Raw genomic sequence first — 16,227 nt, 5'->3', positions numbered from 1 at the left:
TAAACAAAGTCAACACAGAATCAAGTGGAGGTGGAGCTGGGAATCTAATCAAGAAAGGTTAGATACAGAAGGAGGAAAGAACATTGCCTGCAGATTAAATGTAGAGATTTCAACATAGCTCTGCCTGGACCAGGGGATTAGGAGTTCAGTGGCTGGATCCCATTAGGCATGCAGAAACCTGATCATTAGGTCTTAGGAGCCTAGTAAAACATTTAGACCATAATCTAGATGCTGGAGAATTCGGGAACTATTTGATGGAGAATGGATTGGGGTACGGCCTACGAGCAGAGAGTTTGAAGCAGCAAGCACTTAGGTATCTTAAATGATTTAATATTTGTGTGTGTAAGGGGGGTGGAGGCTGGAAGATGGCATCAGAGCCCCAGAAACTGGAGTGACAGATAATTGTGGGTCGTCTGATGTCGGCACTGGGATCTACACTTAGGTGCTCTCCAAGAGCAGCAGGTGGTCTCTGCTCCATCTCTCCAGCCCCTACTTAGGTATTGTTGATCACAAAGGAATTTGAAACAGGTGTAAGGCTTTACACAAACCAATGGAAGGCTTAGAAGAGGAGTAACTAGGGGAGCTACCCCAGGAAACTCCACTGTAGTGACATCAGGAAGCTTGCCACGGAGGTCACAGCTGCTCCCCCGTGAAGCTGGCCAGGTGACACTTGTGTTTAAGTGACCTTGCTTGCCCACACCAACAGCGATAGGAAGATTGCACTACCACATTTAATTGAGTAATTCCACCCCAGAGCCACATGTGGGTATGTCTGGGGAATATTTTCAGCTTCTAGCTCCTCTAATCATGTTATTTGCTGATTTCAGTATCAGAGACTGTTGCAATGAAGGACTAGCTGTGGCTGGCTTCGGAGTGGTAACAGTGGAAATGTGGACACATCAGGGGTGTTGTAGAGGTGTCGATAGCTACGCGTGATTGACAGGATTTGAAAGGGCAACTGCTAGGTTCTTGGCTTGAGTCGCTGGACAGACAGTGACTTACTGTGGAGTGGAAAGCCGATGCAGACAGGGATCACCAAAAGCGGTGAGATACGAACCCAGAGCCCAGCCTGAACACGGAGCAGACCGAGGCTGAGGCCAGTTGGCAGGGAAGTGCTGTTAAATCATGTTGTTTGGTTTGGGAAAGACCTCTCTATGGAGGAGAGTCAGAGAACCCTGAAGTTCCAACATTTGAGCTCAAGCCACGGAAGGAAGCAAGCCAAGCAAATAAGGAAGAGGGTACATACAAGTCCCAGCAGTGATGCAAGCAAGGGTCTCCCTGCATTTTAATCACACACACACACACACACACACACACACACACACACACACACACAGAGTGTCCTGTGTCTTTGTGTTAGCACACCAGTCATAGTTGGTTAGGGGGTCTATCTTCATTTTAATTACACACAGAGACACATACTTTCTAAGTAAGCTTGCATTCTGAGTTACTAGGGACAAGACTTTCGGTGTATCTCAGAGAGGCAGGGAAGAGGGACACACAGAAGCCCCTATCAGCCAAGAAAGCACCAGGACTGCTCAAAGCCCTACTTCACTGAGGCATCTCATTTTCCATCTTTCCTAACAAGCTTTTTGGCTAAGTCTGTTGTTTGCCCAGCTGTTACTTATTTCACATAACCGTGGTTAATCTTTAACTGTTTCAGCTGCCTGGAAACTGGCAGAGTTCCAAGTTAGGGGAGGTTAAAGTCAGTCCCTTTGAGCCATTCTAAGGAATCATCCGACTGGTTGCTACGGTGCCCTGCCAGAATTGTGTTTTTTTAACTCATATGTTGAGTTCTAATCCAACATGGCCACATTTTGGGGTGGGTATTTAGGAGGTCATGAGATTAGTGGAGCTAAGGATGGTAGCCAGTGTCTGTAATCCCAGGACTCTAGAGATTGAGGCAGGAAGATCTGAACATGCGTTCCAGGCTAGCAGGGATGGATAGGATTCTGTCTCAATAACTGAAGAAAGAAAAGTATACAAATAGGTAGATAAATGTCATCAGGATAAGGCCCTAATCCAATAGGGGAGACAGGAGAGTGCTCGGTTTCATCTTAGTCCTGTGTCTACCGTGTGAGGACGCAGTGAAAAATTAGAACCTATAAGCAGAAAAGCCTTCACCCAAACCCCTAGCCACTGAGCCAGTCTCCTGCCTCAGGGCTCTACTGTGGAAGTTGTGTTGACTCTAGCTCTTTTGTCAAATGCTGGGGTTGGCACATTTGCTCTGGAGAAGCCAGCTACCATGCTGTGTGGAAACCCAGATTCACACCGCAGGCAGAGGAATGCACATTGAGGAACGGAGGCTCCAAGTGGATAGGCAGCCCCAGCTCCCAGCCATAAGAATAAGTCAGCACTCCACTGCTTCCAGCCTCTGCCTTCCAAGTCATCTAGTTGAGACCCCGGGTACCACGGAGCAGAGATGTCCCAGCTGTGCCCTCAGGTGCGAGTATGGAATCTGGGAGTCCAATACATGGTTCTATGCTGCTGCGTCTTGTGACAGCGTGTCCGACAGTCACAGTAGCTAGAACGGTCATCAAGTGGATCAGTGTTAGTAAGCAGTGGCCCAGGCAGGCCACAGTGTGCACGTAGGAGCATCAGGAACACCCCATCTTCCGCCCCAACAGTGGCTTTGCTCTTCTGGGATGTTGCAGTTGTTCCTGGCTCTACAGTCATGCAGGCTTGAAACCACGAGGGGTCTGACCTGCCTTCACCCTTCTCGTACACAGACAGTGCCCTTTTCACAGCATCTCTTGTTTTTTACATTCCCATGAATCTTTGCATTCAATCCCCTACGTTATAAACACAACACCCTATAGAAGGACTACCGTTGGCAAGTGTGCATTCAGGTTCCTCATTGATTAAAGGGCAGTGCTTGTTGGACATGGTGGTGCATGCCTATAGTACCAGTACTCAGGAGGAGGAGGAGGCTGCATATCATGGTGGTGCATGCCTATAGTACCAGTACTCAGGAGGAGGAGGAGGCTGCATATCATGGTGGTGCATGCCTATAGTACCAGTACTCAGGAGGAGGAGGAGGCTGCATATCATGGTGGTGCATGCCTATAGTACCAGTACTCAGGAGGAGGAGGAGGCTGCATATCATGGTGGTGCATGCCTATAGTACCAGTACTCAGGAGGAGGAGGCTGCATATCATGGTGGTGCATGCCTATAGTACCAGTACTCAGGAGGAGGAGGAGGCTGCATATCATGGTGGTGCATGCCTATAGTACCAGTACTCAGGAGGAGGAGGAGGCTGCATATCATGGTGGTGCATGCCTATAGTACCAGTACTCAGGAGGGGGAGTATCAACCTGGGGGCTATCCTGGGCTGTACAGGACCCCATCTTTAAAAACAAACAACCAACCCCAGAGCAAGGAATGATGATGTTTATAAACAGGAAGCACACTGTATTTTGAGAAAGCCGCTACCAGGGCAACAGAAAAATTGGACCATTGGCTGTTCTGAAGCACAGTGGTGGCTACAGTGAGTCACTGTACCTGTGTTTAGTCTGAACCCTGCTTTCCAGCTCCTACCTACCTGGGCTAGAAATCTAAGTCTGGCTTACAAAAGTCTAGAGGTGGTAAGTAGTACTCTCTTACTGGAAAATGAGCTCCTCAGCCTTGCTTCCTGCAGAAATACTGGTGGGATAGTGTTTCTTTATTCTTATCCACACACTTGTAAGGACTCTATCTGAGCAGCTAGACCAAGAAAAAAATAATAAAATAAAATAAAAAAGCTGACGCAAAGAGTCAAATTGGCTCTTTGGTTTAAAAACATGGAATTCATTGAGTTTTCCTCAGCCAGGAACCAGTTATCCTCAATGTTCCACAGGAAGCCACACAAGAGGACACCAGTCCTGTCTAGAGCTTGGGAATGTGGCCTGTAGTAATTGCACACATTATAAAACATAAGACTTTTTATAACAGCATTTGCTGCTGAAGACAGAAAGCTGCCTGCTGGGATGAGCAAGGGGACAACAGCGTCCTCTGAGAGCTCACGACAGTGACATGGCTTCTTATGTGCTTTGAGCACGAAGTGGCTTGTGGCAGACTAAAATCCCAAGAAGACAGTGAGAGGAGAGGAGTGTGTGTAAGTTGTGGGCTCTCTCTTGTTTTAGGTTATTTTTTATCCGTGTGTGTGTGTGCGCATGCACATGTGTTCTTGTGGATACAAATGCATGCACATGCAGAGGATGGAAGACAAACCTAGGTGCCAGCCCTTGACTTCCACCTGGCTTCAAATGCGCTCTCATTGTTCACTACTGCATGTGCCTTGCTAGTTGACCTGCAGGCTTCCATGGCTCCCCATCTCTGTTTTCCGTCTCAAGATAGCAATAACCTCTATTAGTGGGACATGCTATCCATGCTTGCACATGCTTACTCAGTGGGCCACCTCTCCAGTCTGTTTTTTAAGGGGACAGTCTTGCTGTGTAGGTCAGGATCACCTAGAATTTACAATCCTCCTTTCTCAGCTCCTAAGCGCTGGGATCACAGATACAGTTTTATTTTAGATAAATGTATGGATCACTTAACTCTGTGCCAGGAAGTAGTCTAGGTGCTAAGTGCATGGTGGACAAAAATCTTTGCCCTCCTAGAATTTGCAGTTCAGGAGAGAAATGCTAGACAATGACAAACTGTGCCAATGTCATATATTATAATTATTTTTTTAAACTTAGGAATGTTTTGCCTGCACGCATGTCTGGACACTGTGTTATGAGCCCACAGAGGTAGAAGACGGCATTGGGTCCCTTGGAAGTGGGGTTACAGACAGTTGTGAGCCACCATGTGGGTGTGGGGAAACAAACCCAGGTCCTTTGAAAGAGCGAACAATGTTCTTAACCACTGGGCCAACTCTCCAGCCCCACGATTTATAATTTATGTGCATTGGTGTGAAGGTGTCAGATCCCCTGGAACTGGATCTTCAGACAGTTGTGAGCTGCCATGTGGGTGCTGGGAATTGAACCTGGGTCCTCTGGAAGAACAAACAATGTTCTTAACCACTGAGCCAACTCTCCAGCCCCATGAATTATAATTTAAACCAACCACAGGGGTCGTACTTTATTAAATTTTTATTTACCTTGTGCATGTGTCCTGGCATTTATGTGGAGGTCTGAGAAAAAGAGTTAAAGGTTTAGAACCATGTTTGGGGCCTGCGGGGCTTTGTAGTGGTTTGAGATTTCAGTCTGAGTACACGGGGAAACAATGGAGCGCTCTCAGGGGAGGGGGGAAGTGAGCAGCCTTAGCTTTTAAGAAAGATGACTTCGTTGTATTAAGAGCAGGTTGAAGGGAACATAATGGAAGCAGAGAGACCAGGGCTTTGTTGTTTTGAAACTTCAGGAGGGATGGTTGATAGTGACAGTAGAAATTCATGGTCAACTTTAAAGCTAGGGTCTCATGTAGACCAGGCTGGCCTTGAATTTCTTTTCTTCTATTTTCCCTCCATGATCTCACTATGTAGCCCTGGTCATCCTGGAACTCACTAGGTTGACTTTGAATTTGCAGAGATCTGCCCATCTCTGTCTCCTAAGGGTTGGAATGAAAGGCGTGCTTGGCTCGTAGTCAACTTTGAAGGTAGCACTGCTAGGATTTCCCCACAGCTGTGCGAACAGACATAGGTGAGAAAAAGAGATCCTTGTAAACATCTGGAAGACAGACATCTTTAACTTACATGGGACAGCTGTGTGAAGGGTAGGCAAAAAGGCCTATGATCAGGGGTTAAAACTGAGATGCCCTACCGTGGAGATGCCATTAATTAGTAGTTAACAGACAACCAATCAGGATGGAGATCTGGGCTGGACAACTCGGAAGGGTCAATATGTGGTAATACTTAAATCTTTCTCTTCTCCTTGTTTGAGATAGGGACCTTACAATGCAGTTCAGTCCAGAATGGAAACCGGCCCTCCCACCTCTGCCTCCTTAGTGCTGGGATTACAGGTGTGGCCCATAACATACTTCTGGCCTTTTCTTCTTCAAGAGGCTCAGTTGAACCACCAAAATAAGTATGTCTGGAACTTAGGGCTGCCCATTCTACGTGCAAATTCCCCAATTATGGTTTCCTGTGTGGGTGTTGTGACTCAAACATTGATCTCCCCTTTTATTTGTGAGATAGCTTTTTTAATTTTTTTTTTTAAAGAAAAAAAGATTTGGAAGATCTCCTCCCAACCCCATATCCCTTACTAGCTACCTCTGTTGTTTTTGGATGGAAATATATATAGTTTAAAAGCTGATATCCACATGTAAGAGAAAACAGTGTTGATCATTTTGGGTCTAGATTACCTCACTCAGGATGATGATTTCTAGCTCCATCTATTTGCTGCAGATTTTAAAATTTCATTTTTCTTAACAGTTGAAAGGAGGGTGAGATGGGGTAGTGTTATAAAGAGATTAAAGGTAATCTAGAATAGGGTTAAATGGGAGAGGAGGGCAGTGTAAAGGAAGGGATATGGGAGGGACAACTACCCTAAAGACCTTTTGAAAAGTCATATGAAACTTACTATTGTAGAAGCTTCCTAATATGTGTATATGTATGTATGTAAATCTCTCTCTCTCTCTCTCTCTCTCTCTCTATATATATATATATATATATATATATATATATATATATGGAATTTAATTGGAGTCACCATATAATGGGGTAGCCAATGCCCAACTAGCCCTTATGCCACCAGTGAAACATCCAGTGCCGAGAATAGGTTATATCTTGTTGAGTTGTTGGCCAAAGGTTCCCACTGCTCCTCCTACCCCCAACATCAGAGGGTATTGGTTACTTTCTAGAACTTGAGGTAAGGCCACATTGCTGAAGACATACATGACTTCTGTCACTGAACATGGAGAAATCGAGCTGATGTCCAACTAGAAGCTTCATTCCTACTGACAAGTGTTCAAGGTGCTAAGAGGTGCTTTGCTCCATACCAGAGAAGAGTAGGCATAAATATCACCTAGCTACAAACTCTGTGACCAAAACAAAGAAGTACTTCCAGATATACTGGTGCAATAGTAGCGCAGATGTTACGGGAGTCACCAGCCACTTTTGATTGGTTCCAGGACAGGGAACACTGTGAAAGTAGCCAAGAACCGAGGCTAGATAGGTCGTGAGCCTGGGGGAAAACCTACTACTATGATTCTGCTAAAGAAACAGCAATAAAATGAATCCTAATGACATCGCTATACCCATTACTCATATCCTCAACCCTCATCAGAGCTTCTTGCAGTAGATGGCAATTAACAGAGACCCACAGCTGGACAGTGTGCAGAGAAAGAGAGGAGTGTGGAGTGCTTAGGACTACACAGGATTTCTTTATCAAACACCTGCTCCTTAAGGCTCAGAGATCTGTGCAGAAGCGGAGGCAGAAAGACTGCAAGTACCAGAGGTGATGGATGCTACAGGGAAACTGTTTTCTAGGCAGACAGGAACTCAAAGAGACAGTGCTAGCACACACAAGGCCCACATGGGTTCAAACCAGACAAAATCCCAGCACTGAGAAGGAAAATGGACACACAATTCCAAACCTTACCAAGAAGTGATTCCTGCTTGGAAACAGGAAACCCGTTTTCTGGAATGGCATCACTGGGTACATCAGCCACTCTCTAGGGCAGGTCCATGATCAGGAGTAGCTGGCTAACATAAAAAAAAAACAAAAAGCCCATGTTCTTTTGTGAGCTTTCTGGTTTTTGTTGTATTTTTTTGTGTTATTGCTTTTTTTTTTTCGTTTGCTTCGATTTTAGCTTTTTGTTGAGAGAGAGAGAGAGAGAGAGAAACTGGATGGGTATGGAGGTTGAGAAAATCTAGGAGAAGTTGGGGAGCGGAAAGAATATAAAATTTTATTGTATGTAAACATTTTCTCAAATAAGATGTTTAGCTTTTGTCTCTATTCCTGGCATGGAATTTCTAACATCCACAGAATATTAACAGCAATGTTTTATTTGTAATGTACCCCTTTTAGCATACCAGAGTTCATGCTGCTGAGGTAACTTCAGGATGAGGGCTGGTTACCTCAACTACCAAGTGCTTAGAACTCCAGCCCACCCACTTCCGGGAGGTGGAAGGGCAGTTGGGGGAAAGAGACCTAAGTCAGCCCTCCCTGCTCCTGAACCATGAACTGCAGATGGCTTCCAGACTGAGGGACACTGTGGGGAGCCAGGAGAGTGGAATGCTCTGAGGGCAGGCAGCCCCTGGCCCTCCTTTCCTCATGCACCTCTTCCGTTTGCCTGATCCCAAATTGTATCCTTCATAGTAAAACAGCGGACGTAAAGACAGTGTTCTGCATACTATTACCAGCCAACATGGCTATGGAGACACACACCCATGAAGAACTGTTAGCGGAACAGACAAGGAAGTCACAATTTTGCAAAAAACAACTTTATTTAGTGGCCAGATCCCAGTGAGTAACGCCAGACTTTGCTAGATTCTGCTAAGATGTGCAGTTACATATACTCCTAAGACAGCAGACGAGTGGGTCACCAAAAGCTGTTTAAAATAAAACCGTGTTTGTTCTTTGATAAAAAAATCTTTAAAATATAAAAAAGAAAGAAAAAGAAAGCCCAAAGCAGTTTTAAACGGAGACGTCACCCTGTACTATTTACAGTAAGAACACTTACTGCCTTTTCGATAAGAACACTCTGCTGGGGGAGGGGGCTCACATTCACTGCTGAGGGAGTCTCCCCCTGTTTCTCTTCTTCTCCTTCCTTACTTGAGATGGCTTCTGTTCCCAGTCACTCAGCTTCAAATCTCTTTGATACTCCTTACCTCCACTCGGAAACAACCTATTCAGTGGCCGCTTGCTCAGACCTACTGTGTGCCAGGCACTGTGCTTTGGGCTGCAGATTTAGGTGAACCAACATTTGAGCCCCTCTGTGGGAAGCTATACTTTGGATTGAATTTACAAAATTCTTCACATTATATTCCGGGGTATCCCAGGCCCTGTGAATTTTGGGATTTCTTGAGACAGTGCACTTGGTCAGGGTCATGGTGGTGTCGCTTATGCATTTGGCACACTGTTGGCACAGGGATCTAGGATGACCCCTAGATCACTTCTGAACTTGTAGGCGAGACACCCGTGTTCAGCATTGTGGTTCTGTTTGTACCAGTGTGGTTTGGGGGAGGACAATGTTTTAATTAGCTTCTATAAATTCCAAATTTGAAAAGGCCTCAGACCCTGAACTATAAAATTTGGGCAACACATCTATGTGAAACTCTCTCCACTGGCTGGGATATGTAGCAAGAATTCCAACCTTCTGTCTTTCCTAAAGATCACAGGCACCCTCATACCTCACCCACCCCCACCCCTGTGCAGGTTTCTTTGTGCTCCTTTGAGAATTCTCCCCCTCCCCCCCTTCTTTTGCTTCAAACATAAACTGAAACCAAAACAATGTTCTTGATTTCGGTTCACATCTTTGTTCATGAGGCCTACAGACACCATGAGGGTTGTATTTAAAAAAAAGAAAAAAAGAAAAGGCGGGCTATAAACCCAAAATTGTGCAGGACACAGCGTGGAAGCAAAAACTAAACTGTGCCCTCTCGACTGTACCCGTGCCATGCCTCGCAGCCTATCCCTGCGAACATTCAGAGTTGGAGATCTTTCTCAGGCAGAGTGAGCCAAGTCCAAATGGCGGTGGTGGGCCCCTCTCGCGCATGTTCTCTGCGTCCATGCTCCTTTCACTGGATCCACAAAGCCGAGCGCTGAAGGGTGGTGAAGTCAGCCTGGCGGCAAAGCTCTGCCTATGCCTTCCTCAGGCCACAGTCACAGCTTCAGTGCGGTGTGCATCCCGACAGACGCTGCGCGGGTGTCCACATCTCCCCAGGCTCACTCCAGGCCCTTCGGACCTGAAGGCGACTTCGAGAGTTGGCATCATTTTTATGGTACATCCGGTCAGCCGTCCTCTGCTGGAGGTAGATGCCAGGTTCGAAACGTGACGAAGATGAGAGGAGCAAGGCATACTGGGAGGGTGGGACGGGAGGCAATCATGCACAAGCTTCCGGCTCGGTCGTGCATATTTTTTTTCAGTGTGACAGCGTGTATTTCCACACATCAGGGCTTGTGCTTGTTCACAAAAGAAATAACCCGCCCTGAAAAGCTCTTTCTGCAAATGTGGCCACGAATATGTGTCCGCGGGTGTGAAACGTGTCATGAGGTGATGTGTCAAAGTCTCGGGAGTGTATCCTCCCGGCCCCTCCTCTGTGGTCACACCCACCGCATCCCCCAAGGACAAACTGATGGGTTACACCTGGTCGGTCTGATATTCAGAAGCTTCTGACAGGCTCTCCGAGAAGCTCAGGAAGTTCTCCTGGTACTCAGAGCACACGATCTCATAGCGGTAGTGTCGGAACTCCACGGCCAGGGTGCCGAAGTACGTCAGGAAGCACATAACGAGGCCCCACTGGACCCGGGCTGCAAACATGTGGATGTCTTGGGCCATGAGGATGAAGTCTGGGGAGCAGCCGTCAAGGAAGGTAACCAGACATCATTCTCCCCATCCCGGGCAAAGCTGGTAGCCAGAGCCACGCTCAAAAGTAACGTGGCAGGTGGAGCTGAGAGCTGGTGTTTGCATGCGTTATTAGATGTTATTGATCTATGCCGTGCTGGGCTTCTTCTTCTTTTTTATTAATATTTATTGAGTTCTACATTTTTCTCTGCTCCCCTCCCTGCCTCTCCCCTCTGCCCTTCAGACCTCCCCCAAGGTCCCCATGTCCCAATTTACTCAGGAGATCTTGTCTTTTTCTCCTTTCTACTTTCCATGTAGATTAGATCTATGTAAGCCTCTCTTAGTGTTTGCATTGTTGTCTAAATTCTCTGGGATTGTGGTTTGTAGACTGGTTTTCTTTGCTTTATGTTTAAAAACCACCTATGAGTGAGTACATGTGATATTTGTCTCTCTGGGTCTGGGTTACCTCACTCAAAATAATGTTTTCTAGCTCCATCCATTTTTCTGCAAAATTCAAGATGTCATTATTTTTTTCTGCTGTGTAGTACTCCATTGTAAATGTACCACATTAAAATATGGAACGCTCCACGAATTTGCGTGTCATCCTTGCGCAGGGGCCATGCTAATCTCTGTATCGTTCCAATTTTAGTCTGTGTGCTGCTGAAGCTAGCACAGCTGGGCTTATTTCTAGATGCCTTCGCAGAAAATCCCTCCTAACCCTCAGCGATCCTATCATCACGGACAGTTTTAGAGGCGGAGTAGGCAGGTTGCCTGAGGCCATTCTCACTCAGGTATGAATTGGTGGGTTTGCACAAACACCTGGGCCATGCCTCAACCACTCTGCTCCCGCCTGATTAAACGTGAGTATAAAACAGACTGCCGCCCTGCCGAGCAGTGCAGACCACAGCTATTCCACACAACAGCCTCCGCTCCGCAAGGCTAACAACGTGACCCCCTCGGCTCTTCTTTTAGGCAGTACTGTATAGGCTAGTCTCATTCCTGGTGACACGCTAAAACCTGTGACCAGATGAAGAGAAGCAACTTAAAAAGGCTTAGTGAGTTGTTTATGCCTGTAACCCCAGCTCTTGGTCACCTCATCTACACCATGAGTGGTGTGTGCCTGTATCCCCAGCTCTTGTCACCTCATCTACACCATGAGTGGTGTATGCCTGTAACCCCAGCTCTTGGTCACCTCATCTATACAGTGAGTGGTGTATGCCTGTAACCCCAGCTCTTGGTCACCTCATCTACACCATGAGTGGTGTGTGCCTGTATCCCCAGCTCTTGTCACCTCATCTACATCATGAGTGGTGTGTGCCTGTAACCCCAGCTCTTGTCACCTCATCTACACCATGAGTGGTGTATGCCTGTAACCCCAGCTCTTGGTCACCTCATCTACACCATGAGTGGTGTGTGCCTGTATCCCCAGCTCTTGTCACCTCATCTACACCATGAGTGGTGTATGCCTGTAACCCCAGCTCTTGGTCACCTCATCTATACAGTGAGTGGTGTATGCCTGTAACCCCAGCTCTTGGTCACCTCATCTACACCATGAGTGGTGTGTGCCTGTATCCCCAGCTCTTGGTCACCTCATCTACACCATGAGTGGTGTGTGCCTGTAACCCCAGCTCTTGTCACCTCATCTACACCATGAGTGGTGTATGCCTGTAACCCCAGCTCTTGTCACCTCATCTATACAGTGAGTGGTGTATGCCTGTAACCCCAGCTCTTGTCACCTTATCTACACCGTGAGTGGTGTGTGCCTGGGGGGTGTTGGAGGCAGGAGAACCCAAGGTTCATGGATAACATCTATACAGTGAACTTGAGGTCATCCTGTCTCAAAACAAAAAGGTTCACAAAAGCAGGACGGGACAAAAGGACTAGAAAGGGGGTTAATATGACCAAAATACATTATATATACATGAAATGCCATAATGAAGCCTAATTTTTTTAATTTTAAAATTAAATTGATTAATTTTATCTTACACATGAAGAAGTATGCATCTTACATGGTACATGTGCACCATGTCACGGTCAGAAGAGGGTGATGTAGCCCCAGGAACTGGAATTATGAATGGTTGTGAGCCATCAACATGCATTCTGGGAACTGGACCCAGGTCCTCTGCAAGAGCAGCCAGTGCCTTCACTACTGCATCATCTTTCGGGCTCCACGAAGCTCATTATTATATTCAGTCAGCACCCACACGATGGCTCAGAACCATCCATAATTTTAGTACCAGGGGATGACTCTTCCTGATCTTCGAGGGAACCAGGCACAAACGTGGTACACACAGAAGTTGGCAAAACAGTCACACAATTAAAAAATAAATAGAAAAACTTTTAAAGAGCAAAAGAATAACAAATGCTAATAAAAATCATGGTGGCCCCATTCCTAAAAATATATAAACCTATAGAAAAGAAATATATGTATTCAATACATAAGTGTGCATGCACATACATGTGATTGTGTGTGTGGAAGCCTAGGAGCTGAGAAAAGAGCAGGAAGTCCATAGCATATTCTAGTTAGCTATGAAAAGTCCGAGAACCAAAAACATTTAGAAAAATGAGATACGTCCCTAGACATATCTGAGAACTTATGTCTGTGCTCTCTCTTTAAATTACAGACCTATACTCTCCAGGGACTTTAAGAGAGTAAAAGGACAGGTGGAGCTGCGTCAGGCATCTTTGGTCTCTTGACTGAGCCTAGATGCAGGAAACCCAGGTAACTAGCTACAACACGATCGGAAACATTAGCTGTCAGCCTGAGAGTCACTGCAAGTCAGGGCACATTCTAACCGAGGGTAGAAAATATCACCAGGGCCGTGTTATCTCGCCGGGGAGATGGCGGCTTTGATTTATTTGATCATATTTTATCAGGTCGCTACAATCTTTGTGATCCTGGACAAATTAACCTACCCCTGAATCTCCACCCGTGATTAGAACAATCAATACATTCCAAGTGCTTAGGCTGATGGTTAGACACAGGAAATGCTCAACAAACACTGCTGGCTACTATAACCCAGGCGTGCAAGTGTTAGCTGTGTTTGATCACCTAAGAATCATGACCCCCTCTTCCGGTTTCTGAGGAGAGCCTGTGTGAGTAAACACAGGTGCTACAGGGTGTAGATGAGCCATTCCTCCCAATTTGCTAGGTATAAATCGGCTGATTTTGCTTTTCATCTGCTGTCTGCACTGGGTGACTGACGTGAGTGGTGGGGTGGGGTGGTGGCTGGAATGAGAAATGCCAACCCTAGGCTCTTGGATTGAATAACTCCATCCCCAGTTGGTGGCTCTGTTTGGGAAGCTTACAGAGCCCTCAGGAGATGGAGACTTGCTGCAGGAAGTATGTTGCTGAGTGCAGGCTTTGGAAAGCTACAGCATTGCCCGCTTCTGTTCTCTCTTTGTTTCTTGTGTATGGATGAAGACGTGAGCAGCCAGCTTCCTGCTCCAACCATCATGCTTTCCCTGTCTGTGGCCATGCTTTTCCCGCCATGATGGACCATAACCCTCAGACTCCGTAAGCTAACAAACCCTGTCATCTTCTAAGCTGCTCCTGGTCAGGGCATTTTATCACAGCAACAGAGAAGTGACCAGCACAGGTGGGAACTGGCAACTTCTCCCGGACCAGGTTCCTGTGGTATCACTGAGCCCTACGCCAGCTAGCAGGCTCTTGGGGACTTGTCTGGGCTTTAAGGGAGTAAGGCCTTTCCCTTCTGCTTGTCATGAGCAGGTGAGTGGACTATAGGGTGTGGATGGAGTCTGAGCCATTCTTCCCTGGTTTACTAGGAGTAAAAGCTGGTTTTCACCCAGCTCTTCTTTGTCTGTTCTCCATTGGTTCAAACTCCAAGAGAAGAAAAGGAAATGAACAACAGTTCAAAGCCTCACATATTTATTCAAGAAAACCACTCACTGTAGGTGGTCTAGTTCCTGAAACTGTTCTCCAGGAACATTCATAATCCTGAAAGATACAGACATGTCTTTTGACATTCATGTTAAGGCTAATAAATGCCCCGACTCTAATAGGAGTTAAAGTCATAGATGAATTTTTTTTAAGATGACAAAAAACCCCAGTACATGTTTTTTGGACTTTCTGTGCCATCGTTTCATAAATGGAATATTATATGACTAGAGACAGAATTATGACACTTTTCCCATAGGCCAAAGTAATCTTCAGACACCAGAATCTGCCTTAGTTTTAGTTCGTTGTCTCTCTTTGGCTTAAAAATCTGATCTTAATGTTTTTTAAAATTAATTTTAACTTACTTTTATTTTTGAGACAGGGTTTGATGTAGTCCAATGTGGTCTTGAACTCACTATGTAACCAAGGATGATATTTTAAACTCCCAATTCTCTTGCCTTTACCTCCCAGATTCTGGGATTACGTCTATAGTCCACCGTACCTATTCGTTTTTCTTTATTCATCCTTAAAAGACTTACAAGTATGTATGTGCACCCCTAGTGTGCCCAGTACCTGAGGAGGCCAGAAAAGAATGTTGGATCCCCTCTACCTGGAGTTACAGATAGTTGTGAGCCACCATGCAGGTGCTGGGAATCAAAGTCCCACTGTCTGCAAGAGCAGCAAGTGCTCTTGACCACTGAGCCACGTCTTTAGCTCCTGGCTATTCATTTTTAAAGTGATGGCTTCATTACGGCATTTCGGTCTGATTCTCTTTGATCTGACAGTTTTCCCACACCCCAGGAAGGGTCATAGTCTCGTCTTCGTCATATAAAACTTACCTGAGTCCTACTGTCCCTGGCAATGAGCCTTCAAAGGATACACAGGACTACACAGAGCGTGATCACAGCCGACAGAACAACTCGAGGAATCCCAACTCTCCGGCCTTCATTCTTGATGTTGACCTTGAGTGTCAAGGCGGCCTGGATCCAGCAGGTCAGTGTGCCAAACCCAAAGGTCAGGGACGTCCCCACATTATGGATTTCTTCATCGTTTGTGAGCTAGGGAACAGAGGAGCTATGTGGAGACTCATTCTGAAACTGTGCAGACGGACGAAAAGTATAGCGGAAAGATGAGGGAAGAACTTCTCGACAGCGAGAAACTACACCTTTTCATCTCCATAGACTCCTTGGGTCTACTCTCAAATGGCGAAAATCTACAGAGGGGGCAAAGAAACAGTTTTCCCGGAACTTAAAAACATTTGTTTAGAAAAGCCTGCAAGAGGCAGGGATCTATTTCCTGAATTTGTTTGCCAGAAAAAGCTTTTAAGGAAAGGAAATGAAGGAGCAGGAAATTACATGAAAAGGGAAATGTCAAGTTTCTATGGGCACACACCCCAGACGCAGCTTTCCGAGCTGAGGGAAGGAAGCTTGGGATGCTGCTGTGTGCTTACTGAGAATCGACAGTTCTGGCACGGGAAGATTTGATGGGCACACCATGATACCCCTGGGGACAATTGGCCTGTCCGTGGAACTCAACCTACTCAGTGTTGATAGGAATTCCCTGGGTCTTGTTTTCCTATAAAGAAAACTGCAAAAGCTCTGAGTGTCAGCCTGAGTCCCAGGCCATGAAGAACTGGGTCTGAAGAGCCACACTCATGGCTTCCGCAGAGTTGGAAGACGGAGGCTCTTGCTATTGCAGTCAGTTGTGAGAACTGTGAATATTCCCCGAGTCATTACCTAGCTGTTTTAAAAAGGCGCCTATCGCTAAAAACTCCTTCTGAAATCATCTGCATTTTAACTGCACACACACAAAAGTGAGACCTGCTGAAGAGACAGGTGGGTGGCCGTGTTGCTGTAGTGCTGTATCAAATCAATACACTTTCCCTATAACTTTCCTGTTGATT

At 46.1% G+C, this 16,227-nt stretch overlaps 1 protein-coding gene and 1 non-coding gene across 4 annotated transcripts in view; both read right to left on the bottom strand.

Annotated features, from left to right (window-relative positions):
• Positions 1–8,341: 8,341 nt before the first annotated feature.
• Positions 8,342–16,227, bottom strand: part of Tmem150c (transmembrane protein 150C) — a 64,835-nt gene continuing 56,949 nt past the window's right edge. For all 3 annotated transcript variants that reach the window (XM_041671557.1, XM_041671556.1, XM_041671555.1), the window contains exons 7-8: positions 15,205–15,382; positions 8,342–10,431 (exon numbers count right to left, since the gene is read on the bottom strand). In XM_041671557.1, the coding sequence (XP_041527491.1) occupies positions 10,223–10,431; positions 15,205–15,382 (387 nt within the window). In that variant the 3' untranslated portion in view covers positions 8,342–10,222. The remainder of the gene's footprint in view (positions 10,432–15,204; positions 15,383–16,227) is intronic.
• LOC121460981 lies at positions 10,996–11,099 on the bottom strand. The gene has a single exon (XR_005976128.1). It is a non-coding gene; the product is annotated as a U6 spliceosomal RNA (small nuclear RNA).

Source organism: Microtus oregoni, unplaced genomic scaffold (assembly GCF_018167655.1).
Source record: "Microtus oregoni isolate MIOR12 unplaced genomic scaffold, Mior012 000021F_ref0000039, whole genome shotgun sequence".
NCBI lineage: Eukaryota > Metazoa > Chordata > Mammalia > Rodentia > Cricetidae > Microtus > Microtus oregoni.
The sequence above is the reverse complement of the archived record's forward strand: the minus strand, read 5'-3'. Positions and strand labels throughout refer to the sequence as shown.